Source organism: Chelonoidis abingdonii, chromosome 5 (genome assembly GCF_003597395.2).
Source record: "Chelonoidis abingdonii isolate Lonesome George chromosome 5, CheloAbing_2.0, whole genome shotgun sequence".
NCBI lineage: Eukaryota > Metazoa > Chordata > Testudines > Testudinidae > Chelonoidis > Chelonoidis abingdonii.
The window spans coordinates 22,922,319-22,944,527 of record NC_133773.1 but is presented as its reverse complement, the minus strand read 5'-3'; the positions used below and the strand labels follow the sequence as shown (position 1 = coordinate 22,944,527).

Sequence of the window (22,209 nt, the reverse complement as noted above, 5' to 3'; positions counted from 1 at the left end):
GACCCAGCACATGTTGATCATTTTAAGAACACTCTCCCTGAAGATTTGACAAAACACAAAGGTACCAATGTGAGATTTCTAAAGATAGCTACAGCACTGGATCCAAGGGTTAAGAATCTGAAGTGCCTTCCAAAATCTGAGAGGGATGAGGTGTAGAACATGCTTTCAGAAGTCTTAAAATAGCAATACTCCAGTGCGGAAACTACAGAACTCGAACCATCAAAAAAAGAAAATCAAACTTCTACTGGTGGCATCTGACTCAGATGATGAAAATGAACATACATCGGTCTGTACTGCTTTGGATTGTTATTGAGCAGAATCCATCATCAGTACAGAAGCATGTCCTCTGGAATGGTGTTTGAAGCATCAAAGGATATATGAATCTTTAGCGCATCGAGCATGTAAATATCTTGCAATGCCAGCTACAACAGTGCCATGAAAACACCTGTTCTCATTTTCAGGTGACATTGTAAACAAGAAGCGGGCAGCATTATCTCCTGCAAATCCTAAACAAACTTGCTTGTCTGAGTGATTGGCTGAACAAGAAGTAGGACTGAGTGGACTTGCAGGCTCTAATATTCTTCACTGTTTTATTTTTGAATACAGTTATTTTGTACATAATTCTACATTTGTAAGTTCAACTTTTACGATGAAGAGATTGCACTACAGTACTAGTATTAGGTGAATTGAAAAATACTATTTCTTTTGTTTTTTTTACAGTGCAAATATTTGCAATCAAAAATAAATATAAAGTGAGCACTGTACACTTTGTATTCCATGTTGTAACTGAAATCAATACATTTGAAAAATGTAGAAAACATCCAAAAATATTTAAATAAATAGTATTCTATTATTAACAGTGCAATTAATCACAATTTTTTTAATCACTTGACAGCCCTAATTTTCCTGCATGTGGAAGCAGAGGAGGGATTTTAAAGATGAGAGTAGCACAATAGCACAGCAAACCTTGTGGTTCCATAAAACCCTTCCTCCTCTTTATTTTTTTTTATTGCAGAATGGGCTGATGTTATCCCAAGATTTTTTTAAATATATCTTTATTATTATGTAAGTATATACACTTGCCAAATTGGTTCCTGCAATCAATTTCTAGTCTAGTCTGATACTCCATCAAATAAAATGTGTTCTGCTTGGCATTAATAATTCCCTTTAAATTTTGTTTAATTCACATAAAATCTAAGATCAGTTCAAAACATTTATAAGTACTGTTCTAGAGGAACACAGTGAACACTAAAAAAATCCCCACCACCACTCACTACTGTTTTCACCTCATCATGTAATACATAATGTAAGACTGCTGTATTTTAAATATGTTTCTCTATTTGTTTGACAGCATTATGCACATAGTTTCACTTTTTTCCTTGAACAGTCAGACAGTTTCTCATTTTAAATGAGTTTTTCACTGCACACCAACAAAGAGAAATAACTTTTTTTTTACTGTTGTTTTTCAATAGGAAAGTCTGATGGTAAAATCACAACAACAACAAAAAGACAATGGACTAGTCTTCCTTTAGTGTTAGCTCATGGTATAACCTGAGTGCTGCCCCTAACACGACTCCTTTGCACACACAAAAATCTCTGGCTTGGGTTCGGCGGTGCTTTAAACTCACCTGCCATGGAGTATGTGGGTTGAAGCTCAAGTGCTGCTGGCACTGGTGCTAGTATTACAGTGGGGACTAAGTTAATCTGTGCTGCTCAGACAGACTAACTGTGCAACTCAAGTATTGTTTGGCAGTTTGACCTCTCGCCTTGAGCTAGGGTGACCAGACGGCACATGTGAAAAATCGGGACAGGGGTGTGGGATAATCAGTACCTATATAAAAAAAAGCCCCAAATATCAGGACTGTCCCTATAAAATCAGGACATCTGGTCACCCTACCTCGAGTGATGCTAAGTCAAGAGGAGTTAACTTGAGCTAACACTGCAGTGAAGACAAGTCCAATGAGACACAGGGCAGGAGTAGTACCTAGATGTTTTAAAATCATCTATCTAAATTGACTAGACTACCAAACTGAAGATGTGCCCTCTGACAAAAGCTAGTCTAGTGCCTAAATTAGCCTGACAATGCCATTCATCTGATAACTAACATCATACAGTGCCTGAGGTTCCAAAGTGCTGGAACATGTGCACACATTCCTATACAGCAGGGGTAGCCGAAAGGCAGACCATGGGCCAAATCCGGACCATAAGATGCCTTTGAATGGGCCCCAAAATCTTTTTATTTATTTATCATTATTGCTATTTTTTATTATTTCTCTGGAGTCTGGCCCTTGACTGTACTTTGACAAGAAATTTGGACCTTGACAAAAAAATAATTGATGAACCCTGCTATACACAAACCCAATTTGCACACAGTTAAGTGCCCAAGCTAATAGGTATTTGTGCACTCCTAGGAGATTGCATGCAGTCTTTTGTAAATTTTAACAATACATACAGTTTTGCCAAGTCTCTCGAATTTCCTGTGACTAACATGACTTTGGCTCATACTGCAAGCAGTCTCATGATGATGCAGCCTTCATGTTACTTTGGGAAAGCAAAACATGGGCATAATATATCCCTATGCATGCCCTGCAGTCTAAAGGATGGTGTATTTAATTGCAGGACCAGAGACTATAAATTCTAAACCCGGATTTTCCACTGATTGCTGTTAATATTTCTGGTACTTCACTATCCTGATTATGAGCCAATCTCATACTCCAACCTTGGCAGGTAATTATTATTCACCCATTAGGTAACTGAGATTGCACAAGGTCACTTTAGGCAGAGACGGCAACAGAATTCAGGGCTTTAATTTAAAAAAAGCAAGTCTTGACCATTTTATTTCACAATCTTTCAAAATATGCAGTCTTTCAATATGCAAAATTAGGCACTTCTGCAACTCACACTAACACAATGCGGCCCCATGTTACCCTCTCGCAGTTAGACTACACTTATGGTGCATCTATACTGGAACAAAACACCTGCACTTGGCCCGGGTCAGCTGATTCAGGCTAGCAGGGTTCAGGCTGTGGGGCTAAAACCTGCAGTGTAGACATTTGGGCCCAGGCTGGAGCCCGGGTTCTTAAACCTGGTGAGAGTGGTAGGTCTCAGAGTCTGAACATCTACATTGCATTTTTTAGCCTTGCAGGCGAAGCCGCATAATGCTTAATCAATTGAACCAGGCTCTGAGACTGAGTGTCCCAGGTGTTTTATTGCACTGTAAACATATCCTTAGAGTTTTTGACTTTGCTATACTTCATCCTAAAAGATGTGATTCTTCAGTTCAAGTACCACAAGGTCAGGCTTTTATAGGCAGTGATCTGGGGCTCCATGCCTCCAGATGACTCAAACATGGGCAATGTTGCATTTGGGTATGCCATTTGCAACCACTAGACCATCACCTGCTCCCACAGCCAGGAACAGAAACCATGAATCCTGATACCTAGTGTTCTATGGTTGTCTCCAGTATTGCCAACCTCAGGAGATCAAAAATCATAAGCAAGACTCCCCCCACTACACACACACACACACACACAAAGCCCTCCCAGAATCAAGAGATTCATTGGCCAAAATTACTTTACTCATAAATTTGCAAGAGTTGGCAACTCTATCATCATCACACACATTGAGAGTAGACCGAGTAAGCTAAAAATCACAAGACATAAAAAAATATGGATTTAACCTTTCGAAAACAAAAGCACAATTTTGGTTCTTTTACTTTTTGGGTTTACAGTACTGCAGATGTGTAAAGATACTTTACAATTGTGAACACCTTTTTCAGGAGAATCAAGAAAGAAATCCACGTGACATACCTTTAGAGTGATTTATTTCATGTCCCTGTTGTGTTCTAAAGGATCGGAATTCAGAGTTGGGGGGAATAATCTTCGATTCTGTTACAGGAATTGTTTCTCTAATGTACTCAGATAACGTTATTTCATGTTGGTCCCCACATAATCCACTAGCCTTTGGAGAGCATTCCACTGTTTTTTCTTCATGATCTAACATGAAAGTTTCTAACTGTGCATCTGCTGAGTTAATTTCTCCTATGTGCCCAGCATCTTTACCAGGAAGTTCAGTGGCTTGCAATAATACTTGTGTTTGATTAGCAGCAGTATTTTTAGGTAAGGTATTTGATTCAGTACTACAAAAGCTTGTATGATTCACAGGAGATATAACAGCAGACAGGGAAGTATTTTCTACATGATCTATTTTCCTCACATAATCAACAACAGGACTGAGGAAAATCTGAGAGGTAGAAGTATTATTGTCTAAGTTCTTTGTGTGTGGCACTGTGTTTCCACTATTGGGCACCATGTCAACTTCTGAGAAAGAATCTTCAGTCAAGGCTAAAAATTCCGAAGGGGTCTGGACTGTGGTGAGGTCTGCAGAAAGTTGAGGTGATTGCAAAGAACTTCCTGCACATTCTGTTATCTCAGCAGAACATGATGGAGAGGACCTTACTCTTATGGGGTCGCTTTCAACATATGGTTTAATCTCCAACAAGCATCCAGACTGTTGTACACAGGAAACTGACTGGCTCTGGGGGACTGGCTTTGAAAACCTGTAGTGTGATGAGAAAGATTTTGGGAGAAGTTTCCGTGAGGATTCCTTAATAGATCGTCTACTTTGTTCCTCTATAAAGCCAGAGTCATCACTCTCGTTTTTTCCAGAACGTATGCAATTTATAAAGACATTCTTACTAGTTGATGGCTCCTTCCCCTTTTCGAAGTCCTCGGTCAAGGATCTTGTTATCTTCTTGCTCCGTGAACTGCCGAAACCAACTGAATGCCTCCCTCTGCTTTTAACATGTTCTTCCAAGCTCGTTTTTTGGAAATTGTTGTGAGTTGACTGAGCACCATTTGAAATACTTACATTCTGGCTAGCAGATTCAGACTTCTGTTCACTCCCCTTCTTGCTGTGGAAGCTGATGGAAGGTGTGCGGAATATGCTCCTTCGCTTGCCTGTACTACCTGAGCTTGAGTTGGTGCTGGAGGGAGAGGAGCTATGGACACCCATAGTATTAATGGAGGAGGGTGAGGAAGGAAGGGAGTCATGTCTTCGACTAATACTTCTCCTGAATATTGGCAGTCGAGACACAAGAGTTGAACGTCTTGATCCTGAGTCCCCCATCAGGACCTGAAGTGTTTGGGACTGTAGACAGCCAAGACACCAATCTGGGGTAAGGGGAAAAAAAGATATGTTTTAATACGTCAACCTAAATCTTTGGGCAGGCACATTTTAAAATTAATCTGAAGATATGAAAATGTGAACGACAGTTTTATTATAAAAGTCCATTTTAAATACAATTGGAAGTTGGTGCATTTATTTTATTAATGGCACTTATAACAACAATATACAGTTCAACAGGTCTGAAGGTCTGAAACTCTGGCAATCAAGCAGAAGATTAGCATAAATAATATCACATACTGTAGATTTTTTTTAATACTCTATGCGAATGTTATTTGTTCCTATCACTTCTGCATCATGTCTACTTCTAGATTATAAACTCTCTCTTTTCTATTGTCCATAAGGGGCCAAGCATTTTTTTGGCCACCTAAAGTCTGGAATTTACAATGGAACCCAAAGAAGTTAGGTGCCCAGCTCACACTAAAGTTCAGTGTGGACTGTATGCCTAATTCCCTTGGGTTCCTTTGAAAATGAAGGCAAAACTACATCAACTACAAGCTATATGAATAATCTCACAGGAATGGAAATACCAGGTCTTGAATCGGACAACTTCAAGCTCTAACATTAAATTCTTCCTAGGCCCTTTTCTAGACTAGTTTTGTATTGTTAAATATTTATGATTATATTTCTGCATTTATATTCTACAGATTTCCTTTTAATGTTTTACTGGACTCACTTAGTAATTTACCATTCTCTTTTATATTAAATTTCTTTTAAAATTAATAAAAACAATTTAAAGTAAAAAATGACAGAAATATCTCTGACCTAACTAATAGAAGCAGATCCTGATCAGCACAGCATCTGGACTTCAGGAAAACGCAGCTGCAATATAGATATAGGAAGCCTTGTACTATGGATGCAGATCCACAAACAGAAAAATAGCAACATATGTCACATGGCCATAACAAGAAGCAAGGCTGTAGATCTGACTTTTAGATGAGACTTCAGCTGGAGTTAGGAGCAATCAGCACCTTTTTAAAAACTCAGGCAATGTATCTTAATTGTTCTCCATGTCCACTGAGGGAAGGACAAGAATTAAGGGGATTAGTCTGTAGCAAGGCTGATTTAGTTTAGATATTAGAAAAAACTTTCTAACTTGATGGGGAATTAAGTTCTGGAATAGGCTTCCCAGAAAGGCTGTGGAATACTCATCATTGGAGGTTTTTAAGAACAAGTTGGACAAACATCTATCAGGGATGGTCTACATTTTCTTGGTCCTGCCTCAGCACATGGGGCTGGACTTGATGGCTGCTTGCGATGCCTTCCAGCTCTACATTTCTATGATCCATACAAAGATTCTAGATCAAACCGGAGTAAAAAAAGTAAGGAAGTAAAATAATTATATTGCACAAATGCCCTAAAGAAATGTAGTTACAAAAAAACACACTAAGTATAAATAGCCATGAGCAACATTAAAAAAAAATGAAAAAAAAATCAAGGAATAGTAAAACTAAACCAGCAAAAGGTATGTCATGACATAGGAGGAGAATGATTAACAACAAAATAAGTTCATAAAGTCTTCTTTGATGACTAGTGTTTGCATTGTACTTTCTGCTCCAGCAGCAAGAGGTTGGTCAGGTTACACCCAAGCAGACACGGTATCAGGGTTCACAAAGACCAGAATTCTATAAAGCAATTCTGAAGTTTAAGATGACAGCTGCACCCTGGGAATGACAGCTAATCTCTCTCCTTTTTTTTTTAAATTACATTTGACGACAACGTAAGAGCTTGAGGTGGATACTCCTGAGGTTTCAGCTGAAATCAAAACACAAATTTGAATACAATTCTTACCAGAGAGGATGAAGCTATTTTAAAAGGGCTATAGAAAATCAAATGCAAAAAAAGTATTTCTGTACATTATTGTATAATTACTTAAGGCCAGGTTACACTGTAGTGTTTCTGTTACTGGGTGCATATGAAAGACACACATACATAGGAAGTTCAGAGATTGTGCAACTACACTTCTACCCCGATATAACGCGATCCGATATAACATGAATTCGGATATAACGCGGCAAAGCAGCACTCCGGGGGGGACAGGGAGTGCTGCACACCCCAGTGGATCAAAGCAAGTTCGATATAATGCGGTTTCACCTATAACACAGTAAGATTTTTTTGACTCCCGAGGACAATGTTATATCGAGGGAGAGGTTTATTTGCTTATATTTGAAGAATTCACAGTAATTCACTCTGTCCTGCCTATCCACCGAGCATACTGTTGCCTTCTCCAGAAATAGAGACAGGATCTAGAGGACAGAATGAGCTTATTTCTTCCAACTGACCTGTGCACATTAGGCTCAGTTTTACCAGCTGGGCACAATAATTGATAACTATTGCTAGAGGCATTGTATTCTTTCATGGGGTCTGTGCATTCTGTTCCTCCTCACCCCTTAAAGGAAGAATACAGAAAAGCTGTCAACACTGATTTTTGCTCATGATGGCAACAGAATTGCAGACATGTAAAATACAAACCAATCATAATATACAGGTTTCCCAGATACACACTGATTGACCAAAGATCCAACTTCATAAACAATTTCTCTACACCTCTCCAACCAGACAGACAGAGAAACATTCTCTCACACCCCCTTTCTGACTCTCTAGATACACATATACTGTGGCCATAGCCTTCCTCCATGCTGCCTACCAGCATGGCACAGTGTGGCAACGGCTCTGCCTCTGTTTTCCTTCTGGTCTCCAGCTGATCCACCCATCCCCCTCCATTTTCCAACTCAAGATCATTTAGCCTTACAGCAAAGACATGCCAGTCCCAACCTTTCCAAGGTACTCAAAGTCCAAACTCAACACACAAAACCATATATTCTTCCACCCCTCCTGGGCTGATTCTTCAGCAGACTCTTCACCCTACCCAGGCTCTGCAAAGGAAAAAGAGAGTTAATGCTGATATTCCACCTGGATGGGTGCAAGTCTATATCTGATAGAAGCAATCTTTCTCACTTCCCAACCCCAGCCAGCCTACTCTCCCATGAGAGCTAAAAGTCTTCTAACCCTCCCAGCCAGGGACGAACAAGCTGTGCTCTCCCTTTTGAGACCCCCCTTGAATCCTGACATCTAATTCAGGTGTTGCAGGGTGAGGTCCAGGCAGCTCAACTCGTTCATGACTCATGTGGGGTTTGTACATCCCTGGGACAAAATATACTACATACAACATCCACTCATGGTACATCTCCGGTATAACTGCTGCAATCTTTCCTCATCCCCTCTCATTCACACTCTCTGTTTTGGGGTATGGGGGGAGAAGAGGTGGTGAATTTGGAAAGGAACACTGATTAGTAGCTCCAGGATGCCTGGTCTCATGCTCTCAAATTTTGCTATATCAGTGAAGAGATGACTGGGCCAATAGGCTGCTGCTTGAGCTTGGATCTTCATGGATATGAACTGCTCCTGTCCCTAGCGGCGTTAGTGGCTCACCAAATCTGAAGACACAAGTCCACAGTGAAGGAGTGGTGTGGCTCAGAGCGCTTTCCCTGTTGCCCTCAGTCTCTTCTCTGCCTTGTGTTCCCTCCAACTTTAGTAAACACTGCCATAGAAGAGATGCTGGGTGGGATATGGCTATGTACAGCAGATTTTATCATATACCTCGTGGTGGGGGACGAGAGGGGAAAGAGAATGAATTGCCAGGGAAAACTGAAAGAAACTAATTGTTTCCTTGGCTCTACTACTGTCAGGCCAGGGAGGAACCTACCAAATAGTGTCTTTCTGAGAGACCTTCTGGTATTCCTAACCATGTTCTGTAAATAACTGAGGAACTGGAAGCTACCACTTTTCTTCAGTTGTTTCCTGCTGTGAAAGAGTTGCAAGGAAAGCAGTTATTTCTTTGCCTCTAGGATGTTAGAAATTAATGCACTGGAATGGGTTACCTAGGGAGGTGGTGGAATCTCCATCCTTGGAGGTTTATAAGGCCTGGCTTGACAAAGCCATGGCTGGGATGATTTAGTTGGTGTTGGTCCTGCTTTGAGCAGGGGATTGTACTACATGACCTCCTGAGGTCACTTCCAACCCTAATATTCCATGATTCTATGAATGCCTCATCAGAAACTCTAATTGAAAGCAAAGAAATGGTGAGTGTTAAGTTATAGTATATGAAAGCTGAATTAGTCAATCACTATCCATAGTTTTGGCCAAAGAAATCAGTTTCACTGTAAGAACACTGAAAACTTAGAAAATAATGAGGAGAGTATACATTTACTAGTCGTTTGTATCCTGAAACAGACAGCTATAAAAAAAATAATATAGAGAGCAAATGGAGGAAAGGGAAGTTGATAGTAATGAATATAAATCAGAAGCTAGGAACTCTAGACAAATGGTAAGAGAAGCAAAAAGACACAAGGAGAAATCTATGGCCAGCAGAGCTAAGGATAATAAGGAGGAAGTTGGTTTTTTTTTACTCAAGTATATTAGGAACAAAATGAATCCTGACAATGGTATTGGTCCATTACTTGAAGGAAATGGCAAAATTATCAATAATAATGCAGAAAAGATAGAAGTGTTAACAGTTACAGTAATTAATCATTGGAACATTTTATCAATGGTTTTACCAGAGATTCTCCATCACTGACAATTTTTAAATCAAAGTTGAATGTTTTTTCCAAATTATCTGTTCTAGGAATTATTTTGGGGAAGTTCTATGTCCTGCGTAATACAGGAGGTCAGACTAAATGATCACAGTGGTCCCTTCTGGCCTGGGAATCTCTGAATCTACACAAACATGATTGGTTATAGTGACCATTTTACATGTGTCTGAAAGCAAGTTTCAAATTGATTTCAGTTCACAGACATACGCTAAAATTTTTCACGGATTTTGCTGTTTGTTTCAGTGGGATTATGAGTTGCCACACATGTTCTACCATTAACAAGGTGTGAAATAGTCTCTTTTATACTGGACACCTAATCTTCACTTTCAGCATAAATATTGGCATCTGCTATTTTACGACAAAGGAATTTGATGAAGTACAACTTGTGTATCTATACCTCTTCCACACCAAACAGCACATTGTCCATATCAAATCCCCTCACACCAAGTAACATTGCTCCTTGTGCGGCCCCAAAATACAACTTAAAAGCTATTAAAGAAACACACATCACGCAGAAAAGGTAACTGTGTCAGATCATTTAAAAGGGTATTGTGGAATTTTCTAGTGGGCTGCTTATCAGATAAACAAACCAGATTAATTCTAAGAGTGAGCCTTACAAATTCAAACTATGATCTGAATGTGAGGTGCTATCAACGGAGACAACAATAGAAAAACATGCTGAAGAAAATACAAATAAAATATTTGAAAACCAAATTGAATTTCAGAGCAGGATTAATGTGGGATTATCTAATTATCTGCTCTTCCTCAGCCACTTGGATGGAGCTCTGAACTACGTGGCCCTATGACAAAACTAGTGCAAATGCAGAAGAGAAAAAGTGAACAATATGTTTTCCCTCTTAGAGAGGCAAGGTGAGAGAGGTAATCTCTTTTACTGAACCAATTTCTCTTTATGAAAAAGAAAAGCTTTCAAGTTTACACAGAGCTCCCTGTAAGCTAGAAAGCTTGTCTCTCTTTCACCAACAGAAGTTGGTGCAATAAAAGATACTACCTCACCCACCTTGTCTCTAGTAATATGAGACCAGCACAGCACTTATTATTCCAGCACACAGAGAGCTGTAAAGACTACACAATCAACCAACGGCTTGTCTAACAGGGCATTAGTCTGCACCAGAGGGATGTAAATTCCAGTGTTCACTAGAGTGTTGCACACTAACGGGCCCCTGTGGACGCTGCGGGCACACTAAAAGGTCCCTAATGTACATTAATGTAGTCCCAAAACAGTACTACATTAATGCTCAATAGGAAATTTTAAGTGTGTGCTAGCAGAGTCTGCACAGGCTAGCTAATGTACAACACACTAGTGAGCACTAGAATTTACACTCCTCTGATGAAGACTAATGCACCATATGGACAAGCCCTTTGGTCCTGATCATGCAAACAGAGGGCTGGTCACATACAGAAGGTGCACCAGTTTAATTTAATTTGAGATTTAATTGGTCTAGTTAAATTGAAGAAAAAGGCTGTGTGAACACCAGTATAAATCAGACTCATTTCAGTTTAGTTTACATTAAGTCAACTCAGTCTTTATAATAAGATCCCACGATTATCATCCAGAGTCACTCTGAACCCTATTATGTCTGTTGTGTCAGCGTGAAGTAGTAGAAACTGCTACAAGCACGATAAAGAGGTCTTTTTGTTCAGCATATCACCAGGCTGAATCATCACTGGGATTCATAGTCTGCTACCATCCCATTTTTAAGTACTCAACCATTTTTACTTTATGAATTGCACCCACGAAGGAGCGTGGGCTTTCAGCTACAGTAAGGCATGTAGCTATGCCCTGCCAAGAGTATGAGACCATTATGATATCTAAAGTAACACAATCAATCAACACCCTTACTCTACAGCTAATTTGCATGCAACAATTTCATTGGCTGTATGAGGCAGACTGCATGGATGGTGGATTACTTGACCCCACTGCCACAGTTCTTCAAAGTTACCCCCCACTAGCACACACAATAACTTCCCACAACAGCACATACCACCCGCACAAGTCAACACAACTCTCCCCGGACTGTCTCTCTGAAGCACTGAGTGTCTGTTGAGTCAGTGTGAAGTGATGGAAATTGCTATGAGCATGGTTGAGGGCTCTTTTGTTGTGAGAACCAGATGAAACATCAAAGTCTGAAGGCTCTGTGGAGGTTGTGTGGATATCTGTCATATCCAACGATTCCATCAAGACATCATGTGTGTTCTCTTGTGGTTGTACAGTCCAGTCCATGAGAAGCAAAATCATAAAAAAGTAATACACAGGAATGTGCAGGCTTCCACTGAAGACTCACCATGAAGCTTGGCCTATTTTTCAATCCATTTTTCATGTCTGTCTTCCTCAAAGTGTTTACAACCTTAATTAAAAGCTGCTGTCCATTCATATCTGTCCAAGGCTAGGTCTTCAAAAATATCAATATTTTTGCTGCATGAGGAGAGAACCTGCTTACGGATGTCTTTGAAGTGTTTTGGTTGACCACCCTTCTTGCGCTTTCCAAGTTTCAGCTTGCCATAGAAAACCTTTTCAGGAAGTCTATCGTTGTCTATTCTGATAAGACAACCTGTCCATCTAAGCTCAGCTTTGATAATCATCACCTTGGTGCTGGCTATTCTTGCTCTTTCCAGGATGTTAATCTTTGAGAAGACAGTCTCACTAGTGGAACTTCAGAACAGAACGGAGACAGAGCTTGTGAAGTTTTTCAAGTTGCTTAATGTGTCAGCGGTAAAATGTTCAGGTTTCATACCCATAAAGGATGTTTTCACTTCTGCATTGCATATCATCAGTTTTGTTGACTGTTTGATGGTGTGCCGCTTGAGTATCTTATGGTGAAGTCTTCCAAGAACTTTTGTTTTTGAAGTAAGCCTTTGAAGACTAAAGAGTTTTTCATCACTCCAGTACCTTATATCAATTCCTTTTTGAATGTCGTCCATTGCATAATTCAGAATGCCTGCAAAGAGGAGACCAAAAAGGGAAGATGCCAACACATAACCTTTTTCATCTCGTCAGATATAAGAAATGGTTTAGGAAGGCCACCATCTGAGAGTACTTGACCTCTCATGTCTTCATGGAATTGACATGACAATAACAAATTTGGTGGAGCAGTCAAATTTTTCTAGAATTTTCCAGAGGCTATTCCTGCTCAGTGTTACACACTTTTTTTAGATCAAAGATGACAGCATACAATGCCTTGGTTTTTGCCCCCAATACATTTTTCCTGAATCTGTCTCACAATCAAAATTGTTTTTGTGGTGCTCTGACCAAATCTAAAGCCACATTGGGTCTCTAGTAGAAAGTTCTCTGATATTGTTTTGACAAGCAAATTGAGCAAAATATTGGCAATTTTTTTACCACACACAGATAGCAGGGAGATAATCCGATAGTTACCCTAGTCAGATTTGCTGTCTTTTTTTTTTTTTAACTACAGTTGCATCTTTGTAGTCCAAAGGAATTTTCTTTACTTCCCCATCCTTAATTATTTAATGTAGTTAGTTCACAGTTTGGGGGCATGCAAGTTTAAAGATTTCAACTGGTATACTGTCTTTGTCTGGTCATTTTCCTGGTTTTCTTTGTTTGATAACTTTTTGCACTTCCTCAAAAGTAGCCAGCTGGGCCATTTCTTTGTATATGGGGTACTGTGTCAGTTCTTTTAGCACCTGTGGGTTGACAACAGAGGGATAGTTGAGTAGCTCAGTGATGCCTCTCTTTTCCTCAATTAAGGTAAATGCATCTCAACTTATTAGTGGAGCGGGTCCAGATTTCAAAAGACTATAAATGGACTTCAGGGAATCATAAAATATCCTTGTGTTGTTAGTATCAAAATAATACTTTATTTCTTCTGCTTTCTTTTCCACCAGTTATCCTGTAGGATACAATACAGCCCTTGAATCTTGGCTTGCAAGTTCTTGAATTTCTCTCTCTTTGATGTTGATTCTTTTTCATTTTGCCAAGACAAACACATCTTTCTTTTCCTTGAGGATCTTTTATGATTTCATCATCATTTTCATCAGACTAATCTTGTCCCATCTTTAGTTTCTGCCTAGAATGTCTTCTAAGTCTTGAACAACAGAAAATTTGAATATATTCCACTTTAGGAGTGCATTATGGGGTGATGATGTAATGCTATCCCATGTCTCCTCTACATTCTCCCTTAGTTTTGATGAAGAAATGAATATCTTTGCTATGTTCAGTTTTGGTTTAACCTGTTCAACATTATTTTGCCGATGGGCAACAGCATGTAAATTAAAAATAGCTCTGATCTTCCGTTGGTCAGTCCAGCGGTTTGCCCTTTGCATTGCTCTGGTGGTCTTCAAGTCACTGATGTTCCTTTGCTTGTATAATGACATTGTCAATCAGATGCCAATGCTTTCATCTCAGATAGTGTGACCAGACAGCAAGTGTGAAAAATTGGGATGGGGGAGGGGTAACATGAGCCTATATAAGAAAAAAAGATCCAAAAATTGGGACTATCCCTATAAAATCGGGACATCTGGTCACCCTAATCTCAGCTTCATCCAAGAGGTTTTATATTTATCAGCTTGCCTAAAGATTGTGTTGGTAATAAGGAGCTCATGCTCAGCACACTTTCTGAGTAGGAGGAGACCAGTGCTATTTGTTTTTTCCAACTCCACTGCTCTTCATTACTCCATTCCAAGCCTCACTCCATTTTCCAACTCTGGCATTAAAAAGTTTCCTAGAAGTCTGAGTTTTTCTTCACTAGATATAGATGTAATTATATCATCCAAATCAGAATAGAATTGATCTTGTGTTTCTTCTGTACTGCTCATGGTTGGAGCATAAGCAGCATGTTGCAGCTGCAAGGTGATCATTGATCAGAGAAGATGGGAATAAAAGACACATGGGGTAACAGGTGGTTGTGCTTCCAGTCAAGGAGCAGCTCTGTGAACAAACTTTGGGGAAAATGTACAAAGAGCAACACTGCTCACTACAACACATCACATGGAAACAAGAGCCCATTTTCGGCTTCTTTTTTTGAACACAAGATTTTATGAATTACATCTGTTTGACAGCACAAGCTTTCAGCTTTTAGTAAATAAATATTTCCTAATTAACTTAAACTGACATATGCCTGGTTTAAACCAAGACCAGTATCCACACAGCCTTTTGCAGTGGTTTAATTAAATCAGTTTTACAGACATTAAGTTATACTAGTGCAACTTTCTTGGCCTGGCTAGCCCAGAATGATTATGTACATGAGCAGCCTCCATGGAGCTCAGCAAGACTACTGACATATACAAGTGTTAACAGAAGTAGACTGTAGAACTTTAACCATTTAATTAAAAGGGGTAAAATGTTTTCTTGTGCTTGGTATATTATCAAAAGAACCCAAACACTGGACTTCCTCCTATGAAAACCTAGTGCAGAGTGTATTCAGCAAAGAACTGCATCTCTTGCTAGTGCTTTTGAACACCAGTAGATGGAGTACTGAATCCAATCTTTTTTTGCAGCTAAATATGGAAACACAACAGTCAGTGTCTTTTATGCTTATTATGGCCTTTGGAATCAATTTTAGGATCTGGATTTATACAGAATATTTCACTTTATCACAACTCTGTTTACATACTAAATTTGCAACATGCTCACTCTACTTTAAAGTTTAAGGTCACAAACACCACAAATTCCCCTTTTATAACAACCAAAGTGTTACCAAATCTTGCCATTTAATCATGAGACTCGTGATACGTGACACTTTTCTTCATACTATATTGTGTCTTCTATACAATATATGTGAGACTAATGTAAACAACAAATTATAAACAGAAGGCAAACTTATACCCTCACTTGATGTATCGTGCACATAAAGTGAGCACCGATCACTATGTGATAAAAGATCTCTAGATGCTCAGATTGGAAGCTCTGCTTGTCTCCCACAAAACACCTCCCCCCATATCAAATGTTATTTATTCCTTCTTATCTATAATCATGTTACAATTTACAGAAAACACTCAAATAAAACCCAATGGATACATTTAAGTATTTCAAAACATTCAAGTCATGCTGCAAAACAAAATTCCTAAAACAATGATCCTGCCATTGCACCTTCATGGGCAGATTACAGTGCCGACGTAGTACTCCACTGACTTAAATGAGCCCCCACATAGTTTGTATCCATCAGTGCAACAAAAGTTGCAGGATTGGGGCCTAAATACATAACATCTGCAGTGCTTGCAACCTATTACTTATACCCACACTAGCTCCTAAAAACCAGGGACATGTTGTTCTGGGCACTGTACACAAAGAGACAGTCCCTGCCCCAGATGCAGTAACATACCTCAGCATGCTGGACATTTAAAAAAAAACAAATTAAAAACAAAATAATAGTTCCTCTGAATATTAAAAGGCTTACTAATAATTTTAACAACAACAGATGGTCTCATTAACCACTGACTTTGTAATACATTGTTGGAGGTATCAGTAAAGTAAAATTACTTTACACCTACTGGATAGATTCACTAATTGCAAATGGCTAAATTGCTGTAACTGAGAATTTGGTTTTTTGCCAGTGAAAAAAGAGTGAGATTCCCTCCCACTCCTCCCAGTATAAAAACTTCCTTTTTGTTTGTGAACATCAGATGTTCTTTTTTTTTTTTTAAATGGAAGGTACAATATACGAAAGAACTCACAAATTTCAGTCAGATGGAATAGTGGCAACCAGCACATTCGTCTCTACTCTGAAATTGTTTAAACTATTTTCACAATATGATTATCTGGAGTTCAATTTTTTTGATCTTTGTACTTGTACATCTACAAAAGAGCCGAATACTTAATACAGGTAGACAGAGACACACAGAGGTAGATAGGCATGCATGCATGCACACACACACATACATTTGCTTTTAGTACTCACAATTGTTTTCGCAAAGTACATTTTGCTTAGTTGAAAAGCAAGGACTCTGAACCCTAGTTTCCAAAGACAGGAAGGTGATATTTCCTTCAGCCTTCACATCTCTCCTTACTTTCCAAGGCACTCAGAATTTCACCTTCTGCTTATGTCTCTTCCTTCTTTATCCTCTTGAGCTCCCTAGATAGACCACTTGCTTTTCGCATGACCCTCCCCCTTTTTATCTTCTTGCTAGTAACAGTGTCTTCTTTAACACCACTTGGTATGCACAGATCAGACACTACTTATTTACAGGAAACTGCTGCCCATTTTCTGTTTCAAAAAAATCAGTACACCTGCACAGTCCATGCAACATTTCAGCCGAACTGACTATACTCTCAGAGTATTTGTACTGTAATGTATTTAACTTGTGCAGTCAGTCTAAACTCTAGGAAAGGGACTTATTTGCTCATCACACTGCACCCATTGTATGTTGCTCAGGGACTCAGACTTTAAGGCCAGAAGAGACCACCATGATCATCTAGTCTGACCTCCTGCATGTTGCAGGACACAGAGCCTCACCCATCCTCTCCTGTAATAGACCCCTAACCCCTGGCTGAGTTACTGAAGCTCTTAAATCATGATTTAAAGACTTCAAGCTACAGAGAATCCACCGTTTATTCTAGCTCAAATCAGCAAGTGACCCGTGCCCCAAGCTGCAGAGGGAGGCAACTCTGCTAACCTGATCTGGGGGAAAATTCCTTCCCAACCCCAGATATGGCAATCAGTTATACCCTGAGCACGTGAGCAAGACTCACCAGCCAAACACCTGGAAAATAATTCAGGGTAGTAACTCAGAGCCCTCTCCATCTAGTGTCCCATCAGCAGCCATTGGAGATATTTGCTGCTAGAAGTGGCGGATGGGCCATAGGCCATTGTTTGCAATCTCATTTTACCATCCCCTCCATAAACGTATCAAGCTCAGTCTTGAAACAAGTTAGGTTTTTTGCACCCACTGCTCCCCTTGGAAGGTTGTTCCAGAACTTTACTCCTCTGATAGTTAGAAACCTTCTTCTAATTTCAGCCTACATTTCTTGAGGGCTAGTTTATATCCATTTGTTTTTGTGGCACTTAACTTCAATAATTCCTCTCCCTCCCTGGTGTTTATACCGCTGATGTGTTTATAGAGAGGAATCATATCTCCCCATAGCCTTTGTTTGGTCAGGCTACGCAAACCAAGCTCCTCAAATCTCCTTTCCTAAGGGAGGTTTTCCATTCCTCTGGTCATACTAGTAGCCTCTCTCTACACCAGGTCCAGTTTGAATTCCTCTCTCTTAAACACGGGAGACCAGAGCTGCACACAGTATTACAGATGAGATCTCACCAGTGCCTTGTATAACGGTACTAACTCTTTCCTATCTCTACTAGAAATACCTTGCCTGATGCATCCTAGCATTGCATTGTCACAACTGCATCACATTGGCAACACATAGCCATTCTGTCATTGACCTATACACCCAGCTCTTTCTTGTCTTCTGTCGCTTCCAAGCGATGTGTCCCCAGCTGATAGCAAAAAGACCCATCTTTGAGGAACTCCACTAGTAACAGCCCACCAGGCTGACAGTATGACCTACTGTCATCTCCCCTTTCACCAGTTCCTTGACCACCTTTCAATTTTCATATTAATCATCATCTTCTCCACTTTAACTAATAATTTTCCATGTGAAATGGTATCAAATGCCTTACTGAAATCCAGATAGATTAGATCTACTGTCTTTCTTTTGTCTAAAAAATGAGTTATCTTTTCAAAGAAAGAGACCGAGTTGGTCTGCAATGATTTACCTTCTGTAAAACTATGTTGTATTTTATCCCAATGACCATTTACTTCCGTGCTCTTAATAAACTTCTTTTTCAAAATTTGTTCCAAGATCATACATACAACTCAGGTAAAACTAACAGGTCTGTAGTTTCCTAGATCACTTTCCTGCGCCTTTCTTAAAAATAACTACTGTGTTTGCAATTCTTCAGTCGCAGGGTACAACCCTCAAGTTTATGGTTTCATTAAAAATCCTTGCTATTGGGCTTTCGGTTTCATATAGCAGTTCCTTCAATATTCTAGCTGTGAACACTTACAGCACAATATGGGAATAATACCCATATCCCCTCTTTTGTAAAGTGCTTTGAGATCCACTGATGAAAAGAGTGCTGTAAGAGGAAGTTATTATTATATAAACAATTCAGTTGATAATCCATCAACGGTGACATGGTATGTACATTTTTCTTCATAGAAATGCTAATACAAACTAGCTGTATAAGTTATGATTTCAGAAAATAAGAAAGGATGGAAGCAGCTTAATTTTCATTTAAAAACACACCTTACTAATTGCATACTCCCATTTTGACTGATCAAGTGCAAATTTAAGACAGCTGTTCTACAAGCACTATTCCCAGTGCTCAGATTAAATTAAAACTACAAGCATTCTTTTGACTTTAAATTGTCTAAAAGGCAAATGTTCACACACAGTAGGTTTTAGGTGATTTATTCTTTATTAATTATCGCCGGATCTCCAAATACTTCTCATTTACCAGTTGAATTATAGAACTATTACAAGGGAAAGCAATGAATGAGATCTCCTGAAACCTACAGGCTAAAATTCTTTGATATTACAATTAGATTTTAAAACCTGCACTATCTTTCATTTTCAAGGTATCTCAAGGAACTTTAGAATAATGAGTTAGAAACAGGCAGAGCTGTGACTACAGTCAAAAGGAACAGACCTTATGTTCTCAGCATCAACTCACTCAGTAGAAATAATGTGGAACTTTCATTTGCAAGGATTGTTAGCCATGACAAAGAGGCTAGTTTATACTTAAAAGTTCCTCGTGATTTTTAAACTCCCATCTGTCGAGCTACCAGACACAAATGGAAGGGAACAGGACAGGATCCCTGCCCTGCAGTGAAATAATAGTTATGAATCCAAATCCTGGTGTGATGCTTTTTTGAGCAGAGGGTAAATTGCTACTAACTGACACACTGGTATAATCTGCACACAAGAAAAGGGAAGGTACAGTTTGTGCCCTATGACAAGGAATTTCATAAATGCTAAAGATACAGTTACATAAAATTACCTAGGAAGATCAGACCAAAAATGTCTAGGGACGATTGTAGTCTGTTTTGTGACCCAAATGACCATATCCTGCTTTCTACCTTCTCCTCTTCCTGTTCCCACACGTGCATACAAAGCACAAACCACTAATTTCCTTTGTAGGGAATGAAGAAAGGAGACAGACTGCAGAAGGCACATATGCAAAACTTATGGAACCCCACAAACACTGTGGGGTAATTCTCTGTGTGTGGCTGCTGAGCGAGCACTCTAGGTAGACCAGGGAAGTGGCAGCAAGGAGACAATAATTCTGAGCACTGCACAGCTCCCGCTGCGCTGATAATGCAGATACTGGGTTTTTTAAGCTTCCTATAGACAGCAGAAATTGCTGCCCACTCAACCAATACTAAGAAAAATAATATCACTTGGACTCTGAACCAGAGACTAGAAAGCCACTGACCCAGCTCATCAGGCAGGTAACCTCACAGAACCTGCAGGCTAGGGGACAGCTTCAGAAGACAGGGGGCATGGGCTCTCTGCCCCTCATTGGCCAGCCACAGGGAGATGGGAACCAGTTGATGCCTTGCTCCCTTCCCCCACCACTCCATTAATTTAAACACTTGACTGGGACTTTTGGAACCTCCTGCTCCATTTTAGCTGGCCCCCACCCTCCCTGCCTTCAGTAGTAGTCTAGGAACTGTATGTTTAGGGTGCAGAGTCCTGGTGGTTCCCACACACACACACTTTCTTCACAGCATGCTGGAGACAGAGTTCTGTTAAATAAGAGTACAATTTAAAAATGATTATTAGTAATTTGTATTACTGCTTAGTTCACCACAATTTGTGGCCACTGTCCAGTGCAAATAAAAGGTCTAAAGGACCCCCTCCCAGAAGTAAACGAGATCTAGGATTTAGCTGGTGGACCTTGTGCTGGTAGGATAAGGGGACACCTGAAGTCTTTGGAGACTGAGGTCCCTCTTTGGTACATTCTGTCCACCTTACAGAGAGGAGGATTCAGCAGAATGAGCTGAATCCTAGGGACAGACTGAGGAATGACTACCTTGAGTTTTGGATTTTATGATGGAAGCCCTGTAACCCAGCATTGGACCTTCTTAAATGCAAGACATAGGGAGACACAGCGTAGAAAGCACCCCGCCACAGTGTTACATTAAAAAACTACAGCCTGGCGCTTAAATCAATCCCTGTGTCTATCCTCATTCATCTGTGCGTCCTAATCGATTTGGACCTAAATATGGCTGTCTTGGTTTGTATGCACTAACTTATTTACACCTGTACAACTTTTAAGTGCTCAGCTCTTTATCTTTATGCACACAACACTGGGCTCTGTAGCAGCTTATGTCTTTGCTTACTTCACTGTGTGCTGAAGTAATTACAGTTATTGAAAAGGAAAAAGTGACCTAGAAAGAATCATTTTTCTTCAAATACACAAAAAATAGGTGTAATGTGCCCACTGATTCACTTGTACTATGGAGGGGTGGGAAGGATGAAAGATACAGCACTTCACTATATCCTGGAAATTCAAAGGAACAGGAGCTATATTGCTAGTTAGCTACTTTGGAGATTTAAATGGAAAAGGAGTTCCATGCATAAGTGAGTGGCCTGCTAAGGAAATAACTAGTACCATGCCAGAGTCCGTTTCTGGCCCTTGTCTCTAGGAACAAGTTATTGTTCAAAACACAGAACTCCTAAGTAATGCATTTCCCCTGACCAACATGGGCTGCTGCAGTCCACAAAGGCTTTCCCCTGGAAAGAGAACATATCTTTCCCTTAAATCCCCAGCCAAGTCATGTAACAGGAAGGTAGCCCTAAATCCTCTCCCAACTGTTGTCAAGTTTCACATTTCCAGATAACGTCTGAGACATCGCCCGTCGGCTGTCCCAACACCACGTCAAATACAGTCTTAGCAAAACGACATATTTCCTCTTAATCCTTCTTGCTGGCTCCCTTCTCCACTACCATAAACTACCCATCTTCATGACTCACAACTTCAGTGTCATCATATCTTTGTCTTTTGCCCCTCAAGCTTTCTGTCTCTTCTAAAGAGATTCCTGCTGCTTCTCACTCTGGAATGTTGCCCATTGCTGCTGTGCATATGTCACCACAGTAGCCACAAAAGACATGGGCTCCATTACTGTATCTGCTACAGACCTTCTATCACCAAGGGCCTGTGGTAAACGTCTGTCCCAAAACTGGACCTTAGCGTACAAAATCTGGGTGCTTACTGTGAACCTCCCCAAGCTTATACCCAGCTTGGATCTTATTTCGCTGCCACCAGATAGTATTGAGGCTACTATCAGCCTGGGTTCCCCCAAATTCCTTGGAGGGGGGACCCCCCTCTCTGGCCTCCCCAACTTTCCCTGGGAGGACCCCCAAGACTCAGAAGTATGAGTCTACCGGCAAAGGAATGATCTCCCCTCCCTCCTCCCTCTCTCTCCGTTGTTCCGCTCTGAGGGGATT

The 22,209-nt window shown here is 40.0% G+C and overlaps 1 protein-coding gene across 3 annotated transcripts in view; it reads right to left on the bottom strand.

Annotated features, from left to right (window-relative positions):
- The window catches only part of CCSER1 (coiled-coil serine rich protein 1), a 1,157,679-nt gene that overhangs the window by 1,042,812 nt on the left and 92,658 nt on the right, over positions 1 to 22,209 (bottom strand). For all 3 annotated transcript variants that reach the window (XM_075066155.1, XM_075066156.1, XM_075066157.1), the window contains exon 2: positions 3,810 to 5,171. In XM_075066155.1, coding sequence (XP_074922256.1) covers positions 3,810 to 5,127 — 1,318 coding nt within the window. In that variant the 5' untranslated portion in view covers positions 5,128 to 5,171. The remainder of the gene's footprint in view (positions 1 to 3,809; positions 5,172 to 22,209) is intronic.